The 25,390-nt window shown below is 43.2% G+C and overlaps 1 protein-coding gene across 4 annotated transcripts in view; it reads left to right on the top strand.

Moving 5' to 3' along the window:
- Positions 1-25,390, top strand: part of BBS9 (Bardet-Biedl syndrome 9) — a 521,564-nt gene that overhangs the window by 192,753 nt on the left and 303,421 nt on the right. For all 4 annotated transcript variants that reach the window (XM_069730272.1, XM_069730271.1, XM_069730270.1 and 1 more), the window contains exon 10: positions 7,662-7,843. In XM_069730272.1, coding sequence (XP_069586373.1) covers positions 7,662-7,843 — 182 coding nt within the window. The remainder of the gene's footprint in view (positions 1-7,661; positions 7,844-25,390) is intronic.

The following is a 25,390-nucleotide window of genomic DNA, read 5'->3' as shown; positions in this document are numbered from 1 at the left end:
AGATAGAGCCTTGGAACGTCATGTTTTTCCATTCTTCTGAATGGAAGTATATTTTTAGTAAATTCCATTTAATGAGAAGTGTGGCTGCATTGCGGTGCTCATTAGCTCGGGTGCGCCATGTATTCATTTCATGGAATCCTCCAGGAATGGTTTGTACAGTTCCATCATCTGAAGCGATTCCTTACAGATCAGTCCACAAAGCGGCGAAGTGTTTTGGCTATCTTTATTAAGGCATTTTCATTGGGTCTGTGTTATTGTAACCGGAGATCCACTATTAGGGATTTATTTTTGCCATTATCTAAAGATGACCAGGATAAAAATATAATCCTAAAAAGCTTGGCGGCACCAACAAATATAGAGGGAGCAAGAGAACACTTAATTACTTAAATCATTAAGTATAACTTAATATCTGTATAATTAGAAAAAATGTCATAATTGATAACACTGCTATTTGTGGGGTACAAATATTTGTTTGCTTAATTTTTAGTAGTTCTTAAGTGAATGGGGAAAATATTAGTTGAGAAAGTTCTTTCCTGCCATGTTAATTAATGTGTTCATTTTGTTCAGTGGTTTGTTTTACACATGTTATGCCATATATCTGTTTTTTATATTTTTAATGAAACAAGATCTTCTTGAGCAGAGTCAGTACTGTGCGGTCCGTGTGCCGTCAGGCAGGAGCTGGGTGCTCGTGTCTCCTGGGCTGCACACATCTCGGGACAGGGTTCTCAGAACCCAGACTCTTACCCATCTGCTTGCAACTAAAAGGGCACACATATATGAGAAAAGATATCCAAGATACTGACTGTACATTTTTTTGCTAACTTTAAATTGTAATGCTTTTAATTCAACTTTTTTTCCTCCTAGGGGGTTACACGCTTTCATCATTTACATATTACTTTGGGATGTTTCAGCTTTCAAAACATTATTTATTCCCAGGGCAAAACTGAGCTGCACACTATTTGGCCTTGCTGCCGGCAGGTCTTCCTCTTAGGGTGGTTTCACACTTGCGTTTTTGTCTGCAGCGTTTTTTGCACAAAAAAAGCATGCTTTTTTTTCCTATATTTAACATTGAAAACGCATGCGTTTTTTGTGTACGCGTTTGGTCGCGTTTTCAATCGCATGCGTTTTTTTTACTGCATGCGTTCATTTTCAGAAATGCAACTTGTAGTATTTTTGAGAGGCGTTTTTTGGACACATAAAAACGCATGCGTTTTCATGCGGTTTTTTTTTGGGTCAAAAAATACATTGGAGTCAATGGGGACGCATGCGTTTTTTTGTGCATGCGTTTTTTTGACGCATGCGTTTTTTTTTAGCTAAGGTTGACTAGACTGTAGATAAGATTGTCTAGACACTGATAAGCCTCCCCCATAGCAGCAGGGTGATAAAAGGAAGGTTGGGGGAAGTTTCTGGTCACTTCTCATCAGACTCCAAAGAAGACAAGACACTGCCCGGACTCATTGGTGGACAAGACCCAGAGCAATGTGAGTATATCCTAGCCAATGCATTTATTTTCAATTTTTTTGGATCTACATGTCCTAATTTCTTCCTTTTTTTTCTTTCAACATGCATCAGAATGTCTTCTGCGGAGTCTTCATCTGATGAGGAGTTTGAGCCACGTCAGTCAGAAGTGGATCATGTCAGTGAGGTTAGTTTTTTGTCCTTCAGCTTTGTAAGTATTGACTGTCACATCGACACATGAGACAATTTGATTTTTTTTATTTTTTATAGAGCACTTCTACTGAGGGACAGAGAGGGACGGAGCAGCGGAGTCAAGGTCCGGTGGGAAGACGGCAGCGGGTATGTATAGAAGGCAGACTGTCCTCATTGTAATATTCTTGAATCTTCCTTTCTGTACCCTTGATTTTCTTTTAATTTTTCTGGTATGATCCTTTTCTGAAAGTTGACTTTCATATTCCTGCCATTTCTCATCTTCTGGTATTTTTTTTCCCCAATGTGATTGAGTAAAGTTATATGATTTTCTTTTAATTTTAGGTTTCACAACGGGACAATGACCGGATCGATAATGACCTCCTGATCACCCTGGTCCAGGAGCGAGTCCCGTTGTGGGACAGCCGGGATCCACAGCACGCAGTCAACAGTACGCTCCGTCGGTTGTGGAGTGAGGTGGCCCAAACGTTGTGGGATGGCTGGGAGAATGCCCCGCCACGGGTCCGTAATGCATTTGGTAAGTATTGCACTGCAGTGTGAAGCAGCAGAGACCTTGGCCGGGCTCTCTTGACTGTGTGTGATGAAAGTAACTTTTCGGAGTTTCTGTCATCACACACAGTCAAGAGAGCACGGCCAAAAGTACATTTTCTGACCATTATATTTTATTGTTATTTCACAGTGGACAAAATAAGAACACGTTGGCGTTCCATGAAGGACCGCTTCAACAAGGACCTTCGCGCAGAGAATCGTGCTGCAAGTGGTTCCCGGAGCAAGGCACCGGCTGTACAAATACCACCGTGTGCTGGCCTTTTTAAGACCGGTCCTTCTCATGAGAACGTAAGTATTTCTCACATGCTTCCGCTTGTATTGCATTGACATAATATGTAATTTTAAATTCCACAGGATGTACCGTCTTGTTATATTTTGGTTTTAATTTTTTGTTTTCTTCTTTCACAGCACACACAGCACGACTGTCGCAACAGGTTCTGGAGCGGTCCTTCAGCTGGCAGCCACGGACCCGTCCCAGCCATCCAGCAGCGCAGCAGCAGGTGGGCCTTCCACACTCACTGGAGACCAGGGAGCTGGCCCATCAGGTATTCCCCTTTCGCAGTCCTCTTTCACTGCACCCATTTTTGCGGGCTCATCCCGGCAGCGACAGAGGGCTTCGGATAGGTCACTCATGCCCGAGTTTTTGCACTTGAGCTCGGTTTTACACAAAGCAATCAAGGCTTTAGGTGACAGAATGGATGTGTCCCATAACCTGTTAGATTGCCGGATCCAGGATGTCGCCAAAAGCCTTGATCAAGTTAAAGCCGACCTCCAGAGGCCAGCTCACCATTTTGTTAACCAAATACAGCAGGGCATGTCGGAGCACCTTAGCCCTGATCTCCAGCTGAGTGTGATGCAGGCCTGCAATGTTGCTTTTGTGCAGGCTATGCAGCAGAGTCAGAGTCGTAATTTACAGCAGACAGTGGCGGCATATCCAACTGTGCCGTCACTGTCACGATTAACCACTATTCCTACCTCTGCTGCATACCACTGCACGGCCACCTCTATTCCATCCACAGGTGTACTCCACTACAGCGCCAACACGATGACGAGTGCTGTTGGACATCCCACCGCCACCACCGTGACAACCGCTGCTCCGGCTTGGACCTACTCCGCTGACACCACGATGACGCAGGACCCTGGCGTGACTTATCGGCCCGGCCCCCTCCCGATGCAGCAGGACCCAGGCATCGCATATCGGACCGGCCCCCCCCCCAATGCAGCAGGACCGAGGCATTGCTTTCCGGGCAGGACACCCCCCGATGCAGCAGGACCCAGGCATGGCGTATAGGACCGCCCCCCCCATGCAGCAGGACCCAGGCATGGCATATCACACCGGCCCCCCCACGATGCAGCAGGACCCAGCCATGGCTTTCCGGGCAGGACCCACCCCGATGCAGCAGGACACTGCCAGGGCTTTATGTTCCCCCCCACCAGCAATGCAGCGGGACCCTGGGAGGGCATTATGTTCCCCCCTCCAGCAATGCAGCAGGACCCTGGGAGGGGTTTAGGTCCCCCCCCCAACAATGCACCAGGACCCTGGGAGGGGTTTATGTCCCCCTCCCCCCCAACGATGCACCAGGACCCTGGCAGGGCTTTATGTTTCCCCCCCCACTACGATGCAGTTGGACTCTGGCGTTGCCGAGCGCTCCACAATGGAAACGGACTGTGAAATTGTGGAGCCGGATCCTGACGTGTCTCCCGCCAACACTCAACATCCTATTAGCCCAAGAAGACATCCCCCTACCAGGAAAACCCAAAGGAAAACCGGCAAAAAGCACATAAAAAACAAAAAACTCTGAGTATTCCTCCCCCATCATCTACCGATGTGTCTGTATTGTCTGTTGTGTCTCACCCTTCCAGTGTGTCTCATGCCTCTCATGTGTTAAGCCCCATCCCCGAACTTCCAGACCCTTCCAGTTTTATTGCCCCTTCTCCTGCCACCTCTGCCTCCTCCACGGAGAGCCAGGCTTCAGTTCTTAATACCCCCCGGTTACGTCACTCTACCCCAAGCCGTCGCGGTACAACGCGTTGCGGTACAAAAAAATAAATTTTTACATTTCTTTGTTGACTCAATAAAAATTTTTTTAATTTGCAACAATTATGTTTGGTTTATTGTGTCTTTCACCGCTGTCAATACACACCAATAAACTTCGCCACACACTTATTCTTTTGGCCAAAACATATCTCCAGTAGTATAAAATACAAGACTACATCTATATGTGTTTCTTCAGTATACAGATATGAGTTGGCCAAAAAAATATTAGTTATTTCCATACTCTTTTTTTTGTACCTAGTGTGACTGTACAAAGAGAAAATGGTGGAAATCAAGTTCAGTACTCAACTGAACCGGTCAGATGTCCAAAAACTCATAAGTTAAGACACCTGACCTATTGAGTTGATTACTGCCTTGTATATTCACCATATTCTCTTATTTATATCTAACAAATGATGTGACAATGGTTGTCACACGCTACATATCTATGCTCACCTGGCCAGGTGTAAGAAATTGTGAATTCATGAGCATGTATATGTTTATCATGAATTCATCATTTCTTACACTTGACTTGATGGCTATAGAGAGCGTGACAGTCTTGACGCAATGACGTCAACAAGATTACCAATAAATCAACATAGTTACCAATAAATCAACATGGTTGCCATTAGTATAAGTATGCGGCCAGTGTTTTATATCATTATTTGTAAACCAAAATAGGGAGTGCAACAATATAAGAGGTCAATTATGATATTTAAATAATAACTATTACCTCATCATCTATCACCCACTCCTGGTTTTGGATTACTAAATATGATATACATACATATCTACTGCCCATCTTTGGTCAACCTTTGTTTAGAGAGGAAAAAGATAGGAGACACGGTCAACACAACCAACACTCAAGTTTATTAATTTGGAAAATTTGTATCAGTATTTAATAATTGGTAAAGATAAAGATACAACAGGACATTTACACAACATTGTCCTGCCATGACACCCGTCCAATATCGGAAACAAAATAGGCCGCAAATTGGTCCCGCATAAGACCAACGGCTGCAGTTGACCTCATCGGGTGATGCTGAAAATCAGGCAGTGGGTGTGAAACTGGTTCATCAAGTTCAATGTGGGGTCGCTCCTTAGCAATGAGGTAATTGTGTAGAACCACACAGGCTTTGACCACCTCGTCCACTGTTTCCACTTTTAGATTTATGGCTGTTGCAAGAATGCGCCATTTAGCAACCAGAATGCCAAAGCTGCACTCTACTGTTCTTCTGGCCCTGGTCAGTCTGTAGTTGAAGATCCTTCTAGTGTGGTCCAAGTCCCTACTAGAATATGGCTTCAGGAGATTTTCACACATCTGGAAGGCCTCATCCCCAACCATAACAAATGGCAGCGGTGGGCCTTGAGTATTGGGGAGAGGCTGTGGAGGGGGAAAATTAAAATTGTTGCCATACACACGACGGCCCATATCCGAGCTCTTAAACGTCTGGGAATCATTGCCACGGCCAAAAGCTCCAATGTCCACGGCGATGAAGCGACACTCCGCATCCGCTATTGCCATGAGAACTACCGAAAAATATTTTTTGTAGTTAAAAAACTCAGATCCGGTTCTGGCAGGTTTGATAATGCGGATGTGCTTTCCATCCACCGCCCCTAAACAGTTGGGGAAATCACACACGTTCAAATATGTATCTGAAATTTCCCGCCACATGTCCACGGTGGGTACTGGTATAAATTCCTCACGGAGTAGATTCCATAACGCACGACAAGTGTCCACAACGATTCCGGACAGGGTTGATATTCCAAGGCGGTATTGGAAGTGGAGGGAAGATAAACTCTCTCCTGTGGCAAGAAATCTAGAAGAAAAAGAAACAAAAAAAAAATTTAAAATCTACTCTTTTTATGGTGTGTTTAAAAATAACAACAAAAAAAAAAACATAAAATACATGTCATAACCAAAATTTGGACTGTCATTGGTTTAGATTTGGAACGTACCTTAATGTCACTAGCAGACGTTCCTCGGGTGGAATCGCTCTACGGAGCCGTGTGTCCTGTCGCCGTATGGATCCTTGGACACGAGACAGTAAATCCCGGAACGATTCTTGTGACATTCTCGTGTAATCCTGGAATTTCTCCGGGTTGGCATTCAGCTCCGCATAGAGCGTGTGATAGGCTCCACGGCTCTCACGCACTTCAATGATGGGGTGCCTCCAAAAACGCCTACGCTGTCTCCTTCTCCATCTTTGGCGGTTTCGGTCTTGCTCCCAAGCAAAAGCACAGGCCAGGAAAATCTTGAAGCTGAAATCCAGGTTAAAATAAAAGCTCTCCATGGAAAGATCCATCATGACACCGGAAACAGTAGCAAACTGTGAAAATTTCTGTACCCCTAGGGTCAATATATTGAGAGACAATCATATACGCCCTCTCTATTCCCATTGGTTGTGTCTGGTTACCTTTTTTTTTGCTCTTTTTTTTGGGGGGGGGGGGGAAATGCTAAAAAAACGCAAACGCATGCAAAAACGCATGTAAACGCGTGTAAACGCTGCGTTTTTTTACGCATGCGTTCAAAAACGCAAGTGTGAAACCAGCCTTAGGCAGCTGCTTCTTGTAAACTGGGGGGCCCATGGTCCGGCCCGTGGCTTCCGTAGCAAAGCTTCCCCTCCCTTTCCCCGCCACGGTGGCATTGCTGAGTGCAGATTGCTGTACAGATAGAGCCTCCTCCATCATTCAGTCATTAGATTGCACAGTCACCATTTATATCATACAGCTTTCTGTGCAATCATAGAATAGAGGTTCTTCTGCTTTTTTATATTGGGAAGATGTGGTTTAACCCCCTTCAACAATCCATAGCACCCCTCCAGTATTACATAACAATAGTGAGGCCTTTCTTTGCCTCTTTAACTGTATTCTTAATTAGATTATGTCACAAAGTTTTTGCTACGTATTCTGAGAGCAGTATAATGTATAGAAAGAAACCCTGATTCCAGCAATGTTTCACTTACCAGGCTTCTTGCTGTGGTTTTTAAGAAAATCAGTTTTATCATGAGAAGATTAGCATTAGAGAACTAATAAGCCTGCTGCCAGGTATTCTTACATATTTATTAGCTCTGTATAACTCTGGCCTCGCCACTGATTAGCAGCTTTCTGTCTATGCACAGTGTACACAGAAACCTGCCAATCAGTGATGTGGGCGGGGTTATACAGTGTTAAGCATTCAGAGAGCTACTAGATCTATAGCAGATTTAATCAAAACTAGAGTAAGCAGCCGCAGTCCCATAAGTGACACATCACTGGAATCACTGCTTTCTTGTGGTGTATCATAAACCTGCTGGAAGATTCTCTTTATCAATCAGATTTTCCTGACCTTAGCATGATGTATAATGGTATAAATGTTGCATCTTGCAAGATTCTACTGCACAGTAAATTCTTAATTTTTTTCCCACAGAGACATGAAAGGAATCATAGTCACCCTAAGTGACAATGGTCATTTACAATGCTCCTACTTCGGAACAGATCCGTCTCTTTTCCAAGCCCCTAAAGTGGAATCCAGGGACGTAAATTATGAAGAGCTGGATACTGAAATGAAAGAACTTCAGAGAATTATCAAAGAAGCTACAAAAACACAAGGTCAGCAAATTTACTACATTCGAAATCTAAGGTCTCAAAAGTGAATGCAAAAGTTTAGCAACGAATTAGATTATTTGTATTGGTTTTGCAACTGCACTGGAAAAATACCCACTGCTTCCCATAGGTGACTGCCCTACCTTTGGCTGAACACTCGTAAAGAGAATCTGTCATTAGTAACAGCGCTCCAAAGCCGTCTATATATATCTGAGCTGCTAAGGTGTATCGGCCGGACATTGATCTCCCTGAGAATCTGCCCACAGAGCTTATTTTAATGAAAGGGGACATTACCAGAGTGAGACATGTGATGATTGACAGTTCAAATCATTCTTAGCAGAACTGATCTTTGTCTCATTACAAACACATTTGCAGCTGCAGCTCTCCTCTCACAGGTCTGTCAGCTTTGCTTCAGATTTGTGTCTGATTGCAATTAACATTTTTTCAACTTCCATCTCACAGATAGCCAGTATGGGGAAAGGGGCACTTTACAAATACATCTCAGTCCATGAAACGAAGAAAAAAAAGTGCACTTACCCGTGTATGTAAAAAGTCACAACTTTATTCGGACAACATTACAGTAAATTTCAGGGAGAGTGTATAAAAAATGCGGACTGCGGACATCTGCCACTGTACTTTTCCCCTCACTGCGTGCTTTCAGCTCTGTTGAACTGCCCCTTCCCCTGTACTGGCTGTGTGAGATGACAGCTAAAGAAGTGTTGATTATGGTAAGGCACAGCTCTGCACAGGGCCGGCTCCAGGTTTTCGTGGGCCCTGGGCGAAAAAGTCTCAGTGGGCCCGTTTAAAACATACCACAATTCATGATGCACAGATACGGCAGATAAATATAGGTATACAATGCCAAAGATTTCACTTCTTACATTACATGAGTGATATCTATTGTACATTCTACAATAGCTCAGAAATCGGACAGTATATTTCTCCATACAGTATTATGAGCCCCATATATTGTTCCATACAGAATAATCAGCCCCATATATTGCCCCATATATTGCCCCATACAGTGTAATCAGCTCCATACAGTTTGAGCCCAATATAATGCTCCATACAGTATAATGAGCCCCATAAATTGCTCCACACAGAATGGGCCCCATATAATGCTCCAGTATATAATGAGCCCCATGTATTGCTCCATATAGTATAAAATGAGGCCAAAAAATGCTCCATACAGTATAATGAGGGGCCCATGGTAAATTAATATAGGGGTGCATAAAGATATTTGGGGGTGCGCACGAGCATAGGATTGGTGAATAGGGGTGCATATAGATATAGGGGGTGCACACAGACACAGGACAGGTGTACAGGGTTGCATTTAGATATATGCATTTAGATATATGGGAGTGCACACAAACACATAGGACAGGAGTATAGCGGTGCATAAAGATATATAGGGTGCACACAGACACATAGGACAGGCGTATGGGGTGCATATAGATATATATGGGTGCAAACAGACATGACAGGCATAAAGGAGTGCATATAGATATATAGGAGTTAGGAGTGCATATAGCTATATGGGGTGGCCCCAGACACATGACAGGCATATAGGGGTGCATAGATATATAGGGGTGCACACAGACAAATAGGACAGGCATTTGGTGCATATAGATATATAAGGGTGCACACAGACACATATTACAGGCTTTGGGTGCATATAGATATATAGGGGTGCAGACAGACACATAGGACAGGTGTATAGGGGTGCTTATAGATTTATAGGGGTGCACACAGACACAGGACAGGCATTGGGTGCATATAGCTATATGGGGTGAACATAGACAGGCATTTAGGGGTACATAAAGATATATAGGGGTTCTCACTATGCCATGTCTGCTCCCACTTACAAGATCACACGATACAGGGGTGCAGCCAATTGGGGGTCGCAGCACGTATATGGCGCTGTTTGGCGTCACTATTTACAGCAGATATCAGTGACAACAGCGGCAGCGCACGTTAGTAAGTGCTGGGTGCAGATAGTGCCCTGTGGGGGGGGGGGGGGGACTTACACAGTGCCAGGTGCAAAAGGGGCAACAGCAGGGCTCTGAGCCCGAGGCAGCTCAACACTCCCATGCCGACCCCGGTACCTCCATCTGCTTCACGTGCCGGAGTGCAGACTGGGCTTCCCCAGAGCACTGCATTGCTGCGGGCACATTCCTTGTAAGAAGCCCTCAGCCACCGGGTGAGAACAGCGGCGGCGCCAGGTGTATGAGCCTGAGTTTCGCGGCTCCGACCTCACTGTCTGCAGCAGCCACAGCCTGGCATCAACTGCTCCTCCAGCCGCTGCCAGGCCCTCTGCCATTTTTCGGGACGCTCAGTGCCCTATATCCGTCATTCATCCTCCGTCTCACGGAGCGCACAGTCCCACTCGTATCTGTGCCGTCTCATGGAGAGCTCAGAGCCCGAGGTTAGTCTCACGGCGCGTCCACTCTGCATGCCGGTGTCCCTGACGGTGAGTGGGCCCCTCGCCTGCTCAGGGCCCCGGCACTTGCCCAGGTGCGCCGGGTGCTGACGCCGGCCCTGGCTCTGCAGCTAATCTCACAGCTTAAGAGGAGAGCTGTAGCTGCAAATGTGTTTTTAATGAGACAAAGTTCATCTCTGCTGTACTGTGCTACTTATAATCACACTCCTCTATGCAGTCAGATTCTTAGGGAGATGAGTATCCGGTCAATAGATCTTAACAGCTCATTTACATATAAGAAAAACATGGATCTCTCTGGAATAAGACATCGGATGGCAGATATCAAGGTGTCCTTTTATTCATCTTTCTATATTTGTCTTGTTTTACATATTTATCATGTCTTTTCATTGTACTCTATATTTAAAAGGTAAAGGTAACATAGCACAAGACATATCTAGGGCTAGCTAACATCTGGGTTTTAAATGTAGGGAATGCCTTTCTATAATATAACATACTTATACTGTATGTTATCCATCATAATATTAAAACCACCTGCCTAATACTGTGTAGGGCCCCCTCCTGCTACCAGAATTGTTCTGAACTGTAGAAGCATAGACTCCACAAGACGTCTAAAGGGGTTTTGTGGTATCTTGTACCAAGACATTACAGTGCCTTGCAAAAGTATTCGGCCCCCTGGAACTTTTCGACCTGTTTCCACATATCATGCTTCTAACATAAAGATACCAAATGTAAGTTTTTGTGAATAATCAACAACAAGTGGAACACAATTGTGAAGTTGAGCGAAATTTATTGGTTATTTAAATTTTTGGGGGAAATTCAAAAACTGAAAAGTGGGGCGTGCAATATTATTCAGCCCCTTTACTTTCAGTGCAGCAAGCTCACTCCAGAAGTTCATTGTGGATCTCTGAATGATCCAATGTTGTCCTAAATGCCTAATGATGATAAATATAATCCATCTGTGTGTAATCAAGTCTCCGTATGAATGCACCTGCTCTGTGATAGTCTAAGGGTTCTGTTTGAAGCACAGAGAGCATCATGAAGACCAAGGAACACAACAGGCAGGTCCGTGATACTGTTGTGGAGAAGTTTAAGGCTGGATTTGGATACAAAATGATTTCCAAAACTTTAAACATCCCAAGGAGCACTGTGCAAGCAATCATATTGAAATGGAAGGAGTATCATACCACTGCAAATCTACCTAGACCCGGCCGTCCCTCTAAGCTTTCATCTCAAACAAGGAGAAGACTGATCAGAGATGCAGCCAAAAGGCCCATGATCACTCTGGAAGAACTGCAGAGATCTACAGCTGAGGTGGGACAGTCCGTCCATAGAACAACAATCAGTCGTACACTGCACAAATCTGGCCTTTATGGAAGAGTTGCAAGAAGAAAGCCATTTATCAAAGATATCCATAAAAAGTGTTGTTTAAAGCCACCTGGGAGACACAGCAAACATGTGAAAGAAGGTGCTCTGGTCAGATGAAACCAAAATCGAACTTTTTGGCAACAATGCCAAAGAATATGTTTGGCGTAAAGGCAACACAGCTCATCACCCTGAACACACCATCCCCACTGTCAAACATGGTGGTGGCAGCATCATGGTTTGGGCATGCTTTTCTTCAGCAGGGACAGGGAAGATGGTTAAAATTTATGGGAAGTTGGATGGAGCCAAATACAGGACCATTCTTGAAGAAAACCTGTTGGAGTCTGCAAAAGACCTGAGACTGGGATGCAGATTTGTCTTCCAACAAGACAAATATAAAGCAAATTCTACAATGGAATGGTTCACAAATAAACATATGCAGGTGTTAGAATGGCCAAGTCAAAGTCCAGACCTAAATCCAATTGAGAATCTGTGGAAAGAGCTGAAAACTGCTGTTCACAAACGATCTCAATCACTCCACAAGAAGCTCGAGCTGTTTGCCAAGGAAGAATGGGCAAGAGTTTCAGTCTCTCGATGTACCCCAAGCGTATGTAGAGACATACCCCAAGCGACTTGCAGCTGTAATTGCAGCAAAAGGTGGCGCAACAAAGTATTAAGTTAAAGGGGCCGAATAATATAGCACGCCCCACTTTTCAGTTTTTTAATTTCCCAAAAAATTAAAAATAACCCAAAAATTTCGTTCAACTTCACAATTGTGTTCCACTTGTTGTTGATTCTTCACCCAAAATTTACATTTGGTATCTTTTTTTGAAGCATGATATGTGGGAAAAGGTTGAAAAGTTCCAGGGAGCTGAATACTTTCGCAAGGCACTGTAGCAGCAGATCCTGTCACATTACAATTGCAGTCCAAACTGCAGGCATCATGTTATACAGCAGAAGATGCTGAGCGGATTGATATGTAGTTTTGTGGGAACAGATTCAGTGTAACTTGTGTTTTATGCATTTATTTCTCTCTGGGGCTTTTCAGTCAAGTGTGCCGCCCAACTCAGTGAATATCAGTAATCTCTGTATGTTTGCAAAGAAAGGCTGTCAATCACTGAGTCAGACCACCCAATTGTCTGAAACGCCTAAGCCAATAGTTGAGAAGCACTCCCGTTTTATTTATTAAAATTAAAATTAAGTTTTATTCACTAAGCCTGTGTGTATGTGTACGTGCAATTTACAGGACTTAAAGTGGTATTCCCATGTCCCAAGATGCCATCCCAATATGTAGTAGGTGTAATAATAATATTAGTAAATACCTCCAATTACAAATGTAGTATCATTTTTCTGATTGTCCACGTCTCACGTGCAGGCATTGCTGGACCTTCAGTATCCATGGTTACGACCACTAGCAACAAGCTCTCTCTATATAAGTGGTTGTAACCATGGATATTTAAGGTCCTGCAATGCCTGCACATGAGGAAAGAAACAAGGAGTATCAGAAAAAAGAGGTATTTGCTAGTAATCTTATTACATGTACTACATATTGGGATAGGATCTTGGGAGATGGGAATACTTAGTAAGAAGGAACATAAACCAGCTCACCCAGGATTCAGCAACCAAACCTCGGGAGCACGGACCCGCTGTGTCCAGGCGTGCAAGATCCAAAAAAAGAGAAAGAAATGTCCAGCTTCACCGAGTCCGTAAAAAGGCGATTTCTTTATTAAACTTTAAACATGGAGGATACAGACTTCAGCACAACCATATGGGTAAGAATCTCAACGCGTTTCTGGAGACTAGGCTCCCTTAATCATGACCAATGATTATGATTAAGGGAGCCTAGTCTCCAGAAACGCGTTGAGATTCTTACCCATATGGTTGTGCTGAAGTCTGTATCCTCCATGTTTAAAGTTTAATAAAGAAATCGCCTTTTTACGGACTCGGTGAAGCTGGACATTTCTTTCTCTTTTTTTGAGATGGGAATACGCCTTTAAGTCCTGTAAATTGGGAGCCCAGGCCTCCATCGATTAGACTTAATATTCCAGCTTATCACACAGATGCTTGAGCTGATTGCAATTTGATAAGCTTGGAGATCAATTCAACTTATTAAGCTCTTTGTCATGTGCCTTAAAGGAGTTGCTTGGCACTGATCACCTCCTATTATATAGTAACATAGTTAGCAAGACTGAAAAAGGACATTTGTCCATCCAGTTCAGCCTATATTCCGTCAGAATAAATATGCAGGTCTACGTCCTTCTAAACATCCTAATCACTGTAAGATACAATATTGTTACGCTCCAGGAAGACATTCAGGTCTCTCTTGAACCCCTCGACTGAGTTCGCCATCACCACCTCCTCAGGCAAGGAATCCCGGATTCTCACTGCCCTAACAGTAAAGAATCCTCTTCTATGTTGGTGGAAAAATCTTCTCTCCCCCAAACTCATAGAATGCCTCCTTGTGACCGTCACATTCCTTGGTATAAACAGATCCTCGGAGAGATATTTGTATTGTCCCCTTATATACTTACAGTGCCTACAAGTAGTATTCAACCCCCTGCAGATTTAGCAGGTTTACACATTTGGAATTAACTTGGCATTGTGACATTTGGACTGTAGATCAGCCTGGAAGTGTGAAATGCACTGCAGCAAAAAAGAATGTTATTTCTTTGTTTATTTTTTTTTTAAATTGTGAAAAGTCTTTTCAGAGGGTCATTTATTATTCAACCCCTCAACCCACCAGAATTCTGTTTGGTTCCCCTAAAGTATTAAGAAGTAGTTCAGGCACAAAGAACAATGAGCTTCACATGTTTGGATTAATTATCTCTTTTTCAGCCTTTTCTGACTATTTAAGACCCTCCCCAAACTTGTGAACAGCACTCATACATGGTCAACATGGGAAAGACAAAGGAGCATTCCAAGGCCATCAGAGACAAGATCGTGGAGGGTCACAAGGCTGGCAAGGGGTACAAAACCCTTTCCAAGGAGTTGGGCCTACCTGTCTCAACTGTTGGGAGCATCATCCGGAAGTGGAAGGCTTATGGAACTACTGTTAGCCTTCCACGGCCTGGACAGCCTTTGAAAGTTTCCTCCCGTGCCGAGGCCAGGCTTGTCCGAAGAGTCAAGGCTAACCCAAGGACAACAGGGAAGGAGCTCCGGGAAGATCTCATGGCAGTGGGGACATTGGTTTCAGTCAATACCATAAGTAACGTACTCCACCGCAATGGTCTCCGTTCCAGACGAGCCCGTAAGGTACCTTTGCTTTCAAAGCGTCATGTCAAGGCTCGTCTACAGTTTGCTCATGATCACCTGGAGGACTCTGAGACTGACTGGTTCAAGGTTCTCTGGTCTGATGAGACCAAGATCGAGATCTTTGGTGCCAACCACACATGTGACGTTTGGAGACTGGATGGCACTGCATACGACCCCAAGAATACCATCCCTACAGTCAAGCATGGTGGTGGCAGCATCATGCTGTGGGGCTGTTTCTCAGCCAAGGGGCCTGGCCATCTGGTCCGCATCCATGGGAAGATGGATAGCACGGCCTACCTGGAGATTTTGGCCAAGAACCTCCGCTCCTCCATCAAGGATCTTAAGATGGGTCGTCATTTCATCTTCCAACAAGACAACGACCCAAAGCACACAGCCAAGAAAACCAAGGCCTGGTTCAAGAGGCAAAAAATCAAGGTGTTGCAGTGGCCTAGTCAGTCTCCTGACCTTAACCCAATTGAAAACTTGTGGAAGGAGCTCAAGATTAAAGTCCACATGAGACACCCAAAGAACCTAGATAACTTGGAGAAGATCTGCATGGAGGAGTGGGCCAAGATAACTCCAGAGACCTGTGCCGGCCTGATCAGGTCTTATAAAAGACGATTATTAGCTGTAATTGCAAACAAAGGTTATTCCACAAAATATTAAACCTAGGGGTTGAATAATAATTGACCCACACTTTTATGTTTAAAATTTATAAAAATTTAACTGAGCAACAAAACTTTTTGGTTTGTAAGATTTATGCATCTGTTAATAAATCCTGCTCTTGTTTGAAGTTTGAAGGCTCTAACTTATTTGCATCTTATTAAACCTGCTAAATTTGCAGGGGGTTGAATACTACTTGTAGGCATTGTATACATGGTTATTAGATCGACCCTCAGTCATCTTTTTTATAGACTAAATAATCCTAATTTTACAAATCTTTCTGGATATTGTAGTTCCCCCATCCCCTTTATTTATTTTGTTGCCCTCCTTTGTACTCGCTCTAGTTCTATTATATTCTTCCTGAGCACCGGTGCCCAAAACTGTACACAGTACTATATGTGCGGTCTAATCAGGGATTTGTACAGAGGCAGTATAATGCTATCATCATGTGTATCCAGACCTCTTTTAATGCACCCCATGATCCTGTTAGCCTTGGCGGCTGCTGCCTGGCACTGGCTGCTCCAGGTAAGTTTATCATTAACTAGGATCCCCAAGTCCTTCTCCATTGCGGAAGTGAACTGTGCAGAAGAACCCCTTTAAACCATTCCTGAACTATTTTTTCAGAGTGGTAAGGCCCAATATCCTGTTATTAGAAAGGCTACCCACAAAGGGTATTAGTAGTGTGAGAAATGTTTGAGTGGTGCAAGTAGGAGTAAAATAAATTTGCCTTACTAAATTGCCCCCCTCCCACCCCACTGGAGGGAGTAACGTGACCGAAGCAATATCCTGCACTACCCACATACTGTAAGCCAGGGATTTACCGACAAAGTAACTAAAAATTAAAAATGTTTTTTTTTTTTACTTGTATATGGGGGTGATTAGCTTTACAGACACCTGTTAGGGCTGCACATTGCATGACTCTACGGTATTGGGGCCAGTTTAGAAGGGCAACATGACTTGACAGACTCCTTTTAAATCCAGGAAACCAAAATTACTGCCTCTGCTGGTTCATTTTTTTCCTCTAGTGCATCCTCTTACCATCTCCTCCCCAGGAAAGCGACACACATGCACCGCTCTTCTACATGATGTTAAAGAAATCCTAAATCCTCAGTCCAGGCCACATTCCATGGCCCCATTATCTAGTTCTGATGCTCACATGCCAATTGGAGGCTTTTTTGTTGACTGTCATTTATCAGCATGGGCACTATACCTAATTTGTGCCTGCGACATTCTCATTGCAGAATGTTGAGCTAACCTTTACACTGTTTGCCCCGACACCTTTCTATCATAGCCAGTGTTAACAAACAAAGTGATTTGACCACTTTAAACGAGGTGTCCGGGACTTTAAAAAGAAAAAAAAAAAGTGCCTTAGCATTAACAGGCATGTTGTTGCTAAGGCTACGTTCACATTTGCGTTGTGCGCTGCTGCGTCGGCGACGCAACGCACAGCGCAAATAAAAACGCACCAAAACGCACACAAAAACACTGCGTTTTGCGACGCATGCGTCGTTTTTTGCCAAAATTTGGACGCAAGAAAAATGCAACTTGTTGCGTTTTCTGCGCCCGACGCTTGTGGCAAAAAAACGCATGCGTCGCACAATGCAGCACAATGCATGTCCATGCGTCCCCCATGTTAAATATAGGGACGCATGCGTCGCCCGACGCAAACACGCAAAACGCTAATGTGAACGTAGCCTAACAGAGGCAACTACCTGTTAGTTGTATTTGCAGCTGGTCATTGACCGCTCCGGCCAGAGATTCAGCTACTTCCTGTGAACAGAGCAGCAGTTTCTCTTCCTGTTGACAGAGTGGGACTACTGGTGTCATGCTGATTGGCAGCTGGCTTCCCCCAGTTAGGAAGTTTTCTTGTATTGTTTTTGTGAAATTAAGCTTAAAATAGTAATTAAAATGTATTAATGCAATGTTTGTACTGTTTGCAAACATTTCTATGTGAAAATTATTATATATTTTCTTACATATATATATATTTACCAGTAGGGGGAGCATTTTCCGTTTTAGACCTCAAGCAGCTGTAGTAGGACTTACCAGCTTTGCTGTTAGCAGCAAAATTGGGGCAGTAACTGCTGACATCACCATTACCCTCCCCTTTTGGGTGGTCTAGTATCCCTTGGGCAGAATGAAGAGTAGCATCACAGGTCAGCGCCATTTTGTGGGTGACTATCCTGTGATCTGCTATCAGCAGCAGTTACTGTTTTTCTCTCCCATCAGTCTCTCTCACCCAGATGACATGAGTCTCTCACCCCCCTCCAAAACACCTGGCCATTCACTACCTGCAGCTCCTTATCTTATCTTATGAAGGGATGAGTCACAAATCCTGCTGATCAGCTGACAGCTGCTGTTCCAGTAATGCTGATGGTACACTGCTCCTTTTTAATGTCTCTGCTATTCTGCCGTGCTTTTCTCCTGCATTTTACTACTGTCAGCCCTCAATCTAGGATCTGTTCTGCTGGAAGCAGTACTGCTTATGTTAGCAGATCCAAGGGCTCCATGAATATGGCAGCAGAACACTCCCACAACTGTGATTTGTGCAGCCCACAAAGGCGTGCCCAGTTCACAGCAGTGTCAGCTCTATTACAATAGATAGGGTCAGAGTCTGTCTGTTATCTCCTATGACCATGGGGTGCCATATTATGACGCTGATAGTGTCATGCTGCTACTGTGAAAACAAGATGTCAGCCCCCAGTGCCTTCTTTAAACTCCTATAACACACGAAATATGTTTCAAATGTGATCAAAACTTGGTTATAACAGCATGTTATGCTACATTACATTGATTTATTAATGATCTACAAATGTGGTACCTTCCCTTTAAGTGATTGTTTTCCCTCTATACTCTGTTGGATGAAACAACCACCATTATGTTCTTTGTGCCGTATATAGGGTGGGGAACATGCAGACTGAGGTACACCTGTAACGTCTCCATGCTGCTGAATCTGGCCAGTGAGCTATGGGATAATAAAAATACATGGTTACAAAAATCCATTAAAAAGTGAATTTATTTCTTGTAAGATAGATGCTAATGACCAATGCAGAAGCAATCCTGGTATTTTTTACAATAACTCTGTATTTAATGGTAGAAAAACCTGAGACTAATTATTACGTTCTTTTTAGTTGTGGGCACTATTATAAGAATCTATGCCGAAGACCCCGAGTTTCAGTGTATAGTAGAGCGCCTGGTTTCACCATTGCAGTGGGACAGTTGCTTCTCATATTTTTTTTTTCTACTTCCCTGTCTCCAGATATACAAGCCAAAAATATGAATCATAAACTAGTGTTACTGTAGTTGTCTAAGCTTTCTGTAGCCACTTAAGCTAATTATTAGCGAGCCTAAGCTACCACTTCAAAAATCGAGTTCAGGTTACTGGCACAAGCAAAGGAATTTTGAAGTCAGAGTAAAACTGGTGCGTTACTTCAATGACTTTTACATGGAGTGGCTCATGGTTTTGGTTACTCTCTCATTAACACTTTGGCAGTCCGTATGTTAGGACTACAGCCCACTTTGGTCTGTTTCGAGACTGGGTTGAAAGAGTCATTATGGCTGATGGTGTCATGTGCTCCAGGAAACGGCATGACTCACACTGACTTCTTATTGCTTGTACAGGTTGTTTTAGTAGAAAGCTTTCTGTAAATGTCGCTCATGTAGAGCCGCTGTCATTCTATTTACAGGAATAAAAGAAAGTTTCTCTCTGGATTTCCGACACCTGCTCAGGCCTTTCTGCACCTCTGTAGGATAGCCTTCTAATGCCAGACTAGAGGACTTAGTTCTACCCACCGATCAGAGGAGACAGCTTGTCACTTACACCCCTTAGCTCCTATTCTAGGCCCACCACACATCTACCAAGCTTCAAGACCTGATTGAAAGTTTTTTGTTGACATCAGAATGGAGGAGAAATTATATCTAAGTGACTTAAAATGATTTTTGGGGGGCAGACAATGCTAATGATCTCCCACAATGTTCCCATGCTCTAGTTTGTAGCTAACAGATCTTTAGCCCTCTGTAGCTCACAATCCACTTTCAGATGGGACAGCTTATATTCATCAACCTATAATTGTATATGAGAAAATACCTATTCAGAGTATTAGCAAAATGTACGAATTTTACCATTGTCTTAAAGGGTTCCATTTTCATAAAGGTTTGGTGCCGGATTGTGCTTGACAATGCAAATAATTTTGCAAAATACTGCTTACTAAAATTTTCAGCCACTCTTCTGATATTAACACTTTTCTTTTGATTACAGCTCGTCTCCTTGGAGTCCGACCATCACTGCTAGACAGCAAAACATGCACAAAGCTTACAAGTTCTTTTTTGTATTGAACTTGTAAGCACTCTTTTTATGCTGGGTAGAATTGCTGGAGTTTGCTGTTGTCTTCTAATCCCGGCAAGCTTCAGCACAGTATTTACAGGCTAGACAGCAAGGGTGGTCGGTCTCCTAGACAACGTGCTATAAACAAAAGAAAAGTCTTATTAATATCTTAAAAAGTGCTGCAAATTTTTAATTAGCAGTAAATGGCAAAAGTGCTTGCTTTTACAAGCGCTATATGACAATATCCATCCATGAAGATAGGAATAACCCTTTAGCTGCTAGCTAAATTGTTTTCAACTTAGTATAAAGCTCTATTTATGCTGTGATCTCCTTGATACTTCGACTGCAGGATGAGTATTCCTATAGTAACAATGTGCAAGCCAAATATCAATGTAAAAATCTATAGATCCTGTGTTAATAATCGAAGTAGCAGCTATTCAAAAGGGAACACACAGAGGCACGGACATAAAATGGCGGGGAGAACAAATAAGGACCCAATAAATAGCTTGGAGACAAAAAAATCATAAGCCCTGGAACAGATATATATGCAATAGAGTAAACCAGTGGGAATAATTAGAAGACTATATGTGGCTCCATCGATTTTAGAATGCTACTTGAGTGCTCTCTGAAATCAACTAATGAGCAATTTCTGTGGTCAGAAATTCTTATTTTTTTCTTTTGTAAATAAGGGTTAGAGAAAAAGGAAAAAGGCTGTTTAAAAGCGATAGTGACAGTAACCTAAAGGTTAATGATTGGTGACACTTTGCCTTTAACTGATGATTCTGGATTTCTTCTGTACTTTTCAGATAGTAGAGTAGGAAAATGGTGATAAGCACAAGTGATCTACCCTGCCTTGTCTGAGTGATTAAGGCTCATAAGGGGGCTAAGGTTTTATGAATTGGTTTCTTCACAAATATTATATTAGTTAATGGTTATTTTGTTTTGGAAAACCCCTGGCTGCAGTATTTTAAAACTACCAAACAAACTATTCTTTACTCGCTCTTCCCAGGTTCAACAATAAATCTACCACTTCTCATGAAGTCGTTATGGGCTACGACACTGATATCATGTCAACGGCTTTGCAGCTGATCATTGAACTTGGTGGCTCTGCCCGAGTTTATAGCCGAGTTCACTGATTGGCTGTAACACTGTCGATGTGACGTCAGCGGTACAGACAATAACAGACACTGTGTGCAGCGGCAGATACTCAGCACCTGGGAGCAGGGGAGGGTGAGTAAAATACAGTTTGTTTGTTTTTTTAAAGCACCACTCCAGTAGGTTTTTTTCAACACTGGAGCAGTGCTTTAATTTTAATGCCCCCTGCCCCCGGTCATATACTTACCCTCTGGCGTCTTCACCTTTTTTCGGCACCTGTCCGATCTCGTGGCGCCATCTTGTGAGTGCAGCATCTGAGTGGCAGGACGTCAGAAGCTACATCACAAGCTCTCAATGTAAGTCAGTCAGCCAGATCGAGGCCATAACAAGTCTCTCCTAGGCATACATTGATTTGTGACCTCCGGCTCGCTCAAACAAACAGTAGTTGCAAACAAACAGGAGTAGCTGGACAGTGACAAACTACAGGAGATGGAACGGAGTGGCTGAGAGAACAGAAAATGCCGGAAGGTGAGTATCAGACCAGGGGCAGGGGACTTAGATTTTAAACACCACTCCAGCAGTGAAATAAACAAAAACACTGGAGTGGTGCTTTAAATGAACTGCAGCTGATGGGCAGAAACTGGCACGATTCTGAAATCCCCTATAACACCTAATGAATTCCTTTTCAGGGTATGTGCACACAGTCATTTAGACCCTGGCACAGCCGCAGAGTGCCAGCAGTCACCGCACACTGTTAAGTATAGAGAGCGGGCGGCTTCCCAGCTGAAGTTGTATGAAGAATGAGCATGTCTCTTCTCTTAACCTCTTCAGGGGTTTGGACGTGAAAAAGTAAAAAAGAGTGACATAAGATGAAGCATGTTGACTACAATGTCATTTTGACATTGTTGTACATTATGTTCATTTTATGGGAGCTTTTTCAGAAAGAATCTGTCTGAAAAAGACGCGGTGTGCACATGCCCTAAGTGAAACCTTGCTGTTTCATCCCACCCGTTCCCCTACTTCAGTCTTCAGTGTGCTCAGTAGCCCAATAGGAGGTCTTGTTTTGCTGACAATCAGTTTTAAAGGTGATCTGGTGACAACTTATTGCCTCTTATTACATCTTGATTGATGTTCCTTGTCTAGCTTTAATTACATAGTAACATACTTATTAAGGTTGAAGGAAGACTGTAAGTCCATCTAGTTCAACCCGTAGGCTAACCTAACATTCCCTAACATGTTGATCCAGAGGAAGGAAAAAAAAAAACATGTGGCAAAGAGTATGCTCCACATTGGGGAAAAAAATCCCTATCAAGGAATATAATATATATAACCTGTAACATTATACTTTTCCAGAAATGCATCCAGTCCCCACTTAAATTTTAGTAATGAGTCACTCATTACAACATCATACGACGGAGAGTTCCATAGTCTCACTGCTCTTACAGTAAAGAACCCGCGTCTGTTATTATGCTTAAACCTTCTTTCCTCCAGACGTAGAGGATGCCCCCTTGTCCCTGTCTCAGGTATATGATTAAAAAGATCGTCAGAAAGGTCTTTGTACTGTCCCCTCACATATTTATATATTAAAATAAGATCACCCCTTAGTCTTCGTTTTTCCAAACTAAATAGCCCCAAGTGTAATAACCTATCTTGGTATTGCAGAACCCCCCCAGTCCTCTAATAACCTTGGTCGCTCTTCTCTGCACCCGCTCTAGTTCAGCTATGTCTTTCTTATACACCGGAGACCAGAACTGTGCACAGTATTCTAAGTGTGGTCGAACTCGTGACTTGTATAGAGGTAAAATTATGTTCTCCTCATGAGCATCTATGCCTCTTTTAATGCATCCCATTATTTTATTTGCCTTTGTAGCAGCTGCCTGACACTGGCCACTGAATTTAAGTTTGTCATCCACCCATACACCCAGGTCTTTTTCATTGACGGTTTTGCCCAGAGTTTTAGAATTAAGCACATAATTATACATCTTATTACTTCTACCCAAGTGCATGACCTTACATTTATCCCCATTAAAACTCATTTGCCATTTATCAGCCCAAGCTTCTAGTTTACATAAATCATCCTGTAATATAAAATTGTCCTCCTCTGTATTGATTACCCTGCAGAGTTTAGTGTCATCTGCAAATATTGAAATTCTGGTCTGAATGCCCCCTATAAGGTCAATAATAAATATGTTAAAAAGAAGAGGGCCCAATACTGACCCCTGTGGTACCCCACTGCTAACCGCGACCCAGTCCGAGTGTGCTCCATTAATAACCACCCTTTGTTTCCTATCCGTGAGCCAGCTCTTAACCCACTTACACATATTTTCCCCTATCCCGATTATTCTCATTTTATGTATCAACCTTTTGTGTGGCACCGTATCAAAAGCCTTTGAAAAGTCCATATACACTACGTCCACTGCGTTCCCTTAGTCCAGTCCGAAACTTACCTCTTCATAGAAATTGATCAGATAGTCTGACAGTCCCTAGAAAACCCGTGCTGATACTGGGTCATGAGGTTATTCCTCTTCAGATACTCCAGTATAGCTTCCCTTAGAATTCCCTCCAGGATTTTGCCCACAGTAGAGGTTAAGCTTACTGGCCTATAATTTCCGAGTTCAGTTTTTGTCCCCTTTTTGAATATTGGCACCACATTTGCTATTCGCCAGTCCTGTGATACAGACCCTGTTATTATGGAGTCTTTAAAGATGAAAAATAATGGTCTATCAATGACTGTACTTAATTCCTGCAGTACTTGGGGTTGTATCCCGATCCAATTAGATGCAAAGTTGCTTAAAGCATCCATGAACAGAAAGCGTCACTATGAACATAGTGATACAGTGTGATTTTATTAAATTGTAATCTATTCTTTTTGGTGTCTCCATGTATATCTGAACCATTAGGCAGCAGAATCCTATTGAGTCTCCTCTGTAGACCATTTGTTGTTTCTTACAGATCATACTGCTGTTTTTGTCATCTTTTATAGTTGGATATTCTAACTAATAACGAAACATAGGGTCACGTACAAAACTATAAAAGCTTGACTAACTCTGCACATCTGCAGTACTTATTATGCAATGTCAATGGTCTAGTTCTATAAACACTTGTTGTAATTTAGATGTATTAAATATGGCACGAGAAATGAATGTTAATTATTTTTCTTAAATCTATTTCTCTTGCAAGGTCTCCAGAGCCAAGCATTTTACAAGGCATTCACAACATGAAATTATACTGACATTTAAATGCCAAACTTCTAGTAAAACAATTTATTAGGTCATTGAAAGCTTCTGCCCTTCCCCATCGGTGCTCAGCAGGTCTCTTTCTCTCTAATATGCTCATTCTAAAAGGATTTCCTTGAATTTTGCCTAAAGACTCTGGTTAATTTTGTTCAGCAATTCTTGTCATTTTAAGTTTATTACTTTTATTGATGACAGACAGGACCCATGGAGCACTGGATTCACCAGACTTCACTTTTATGGTTTTCTGCACGACAGTATGTTGGGGCCATGGAACTTAGAAATGCGATTATCTTAGATGTGTTGCATTCAATTATTGTGCTCTATATATTGTAAGATTGCACTTACCAAGTGTATTGGGGGACACTCGCTTGGCACGGGATTAACGTACACAGGCACGTTTTTTTCCAAGCAAAACAGTCACTTTGGTTTATTAAAGACTCATAAACCATATCAGGAACAGTCCATTACACATTCCATCAGGATATCACATTAAGTCTGCGGCAACTAAACACGCTGGTCCTCCTGACCAGTTGCCGTGGGTTACCACACAGTTCATATAACATAGCAAGCAATTAGCACCAACAGACTATGGTACCTTCTGGGAGCTCCTGCTCCACCTGCTGACTCCTTGTCAGTCCTCACTCTTGGGAAGGCTGCCAAACGGGGATCACCGACTTGCCAGTCCAGACCCACCGAAGGACTGTAGCTTCCCCACACAGTAGCTGCCACTGGCTCTGCAGATCCCTGTTCTCACCTCGTGCTGTTCAGGGATCTGGTCCTACTCCCAGGACCTCCCAACACCCAGGTTACTCAGGAACACACAGGTGGCCAGTCCGGGTACTATTCAGGACGTCCATCCCCAGCCGGGACCGTCCAATACCCAGGCCACCAGGTCTGAAGCCCCACCATGTGCTCTTCAGGAAGCCTCCTCCCAGGTCTTCCAACACAGGCTCACACAGGTCACTCACAGCGACCATACACAGGCACATGTGACTCATACCCTGGTCACATTATATACCTTGAACCACTCCCCTGGGTGGGAGTGTGGGTGTGTGGCTAGTTTGTCCCGCCCATCTCACATAACTAGCCCTGCCAAAACTCCCATGACTATTATACAGCATGCACCATACTTGTGGGACTATAGGTCCCAGAACACCACATCACTTCAGGCTGGCAGCGCA

Source organism: Ranitomeya imitator, chromosome 6 (assembly GCF_032444005.1).
Source record: "Ranitomeya imitator isolate aRanImi1 chromosome 6, aRanImi1.pri, whole genome shotgun sequence".
NCBI lineage: Eukaryota > Metazoa > Chordata > Amphibia > Anura > Dendrobatidae > Ranitomeya > Ranitomeya imitator.
This window is presented reverse-complemented; position numbering and strand designations above follow the sequence as displayed.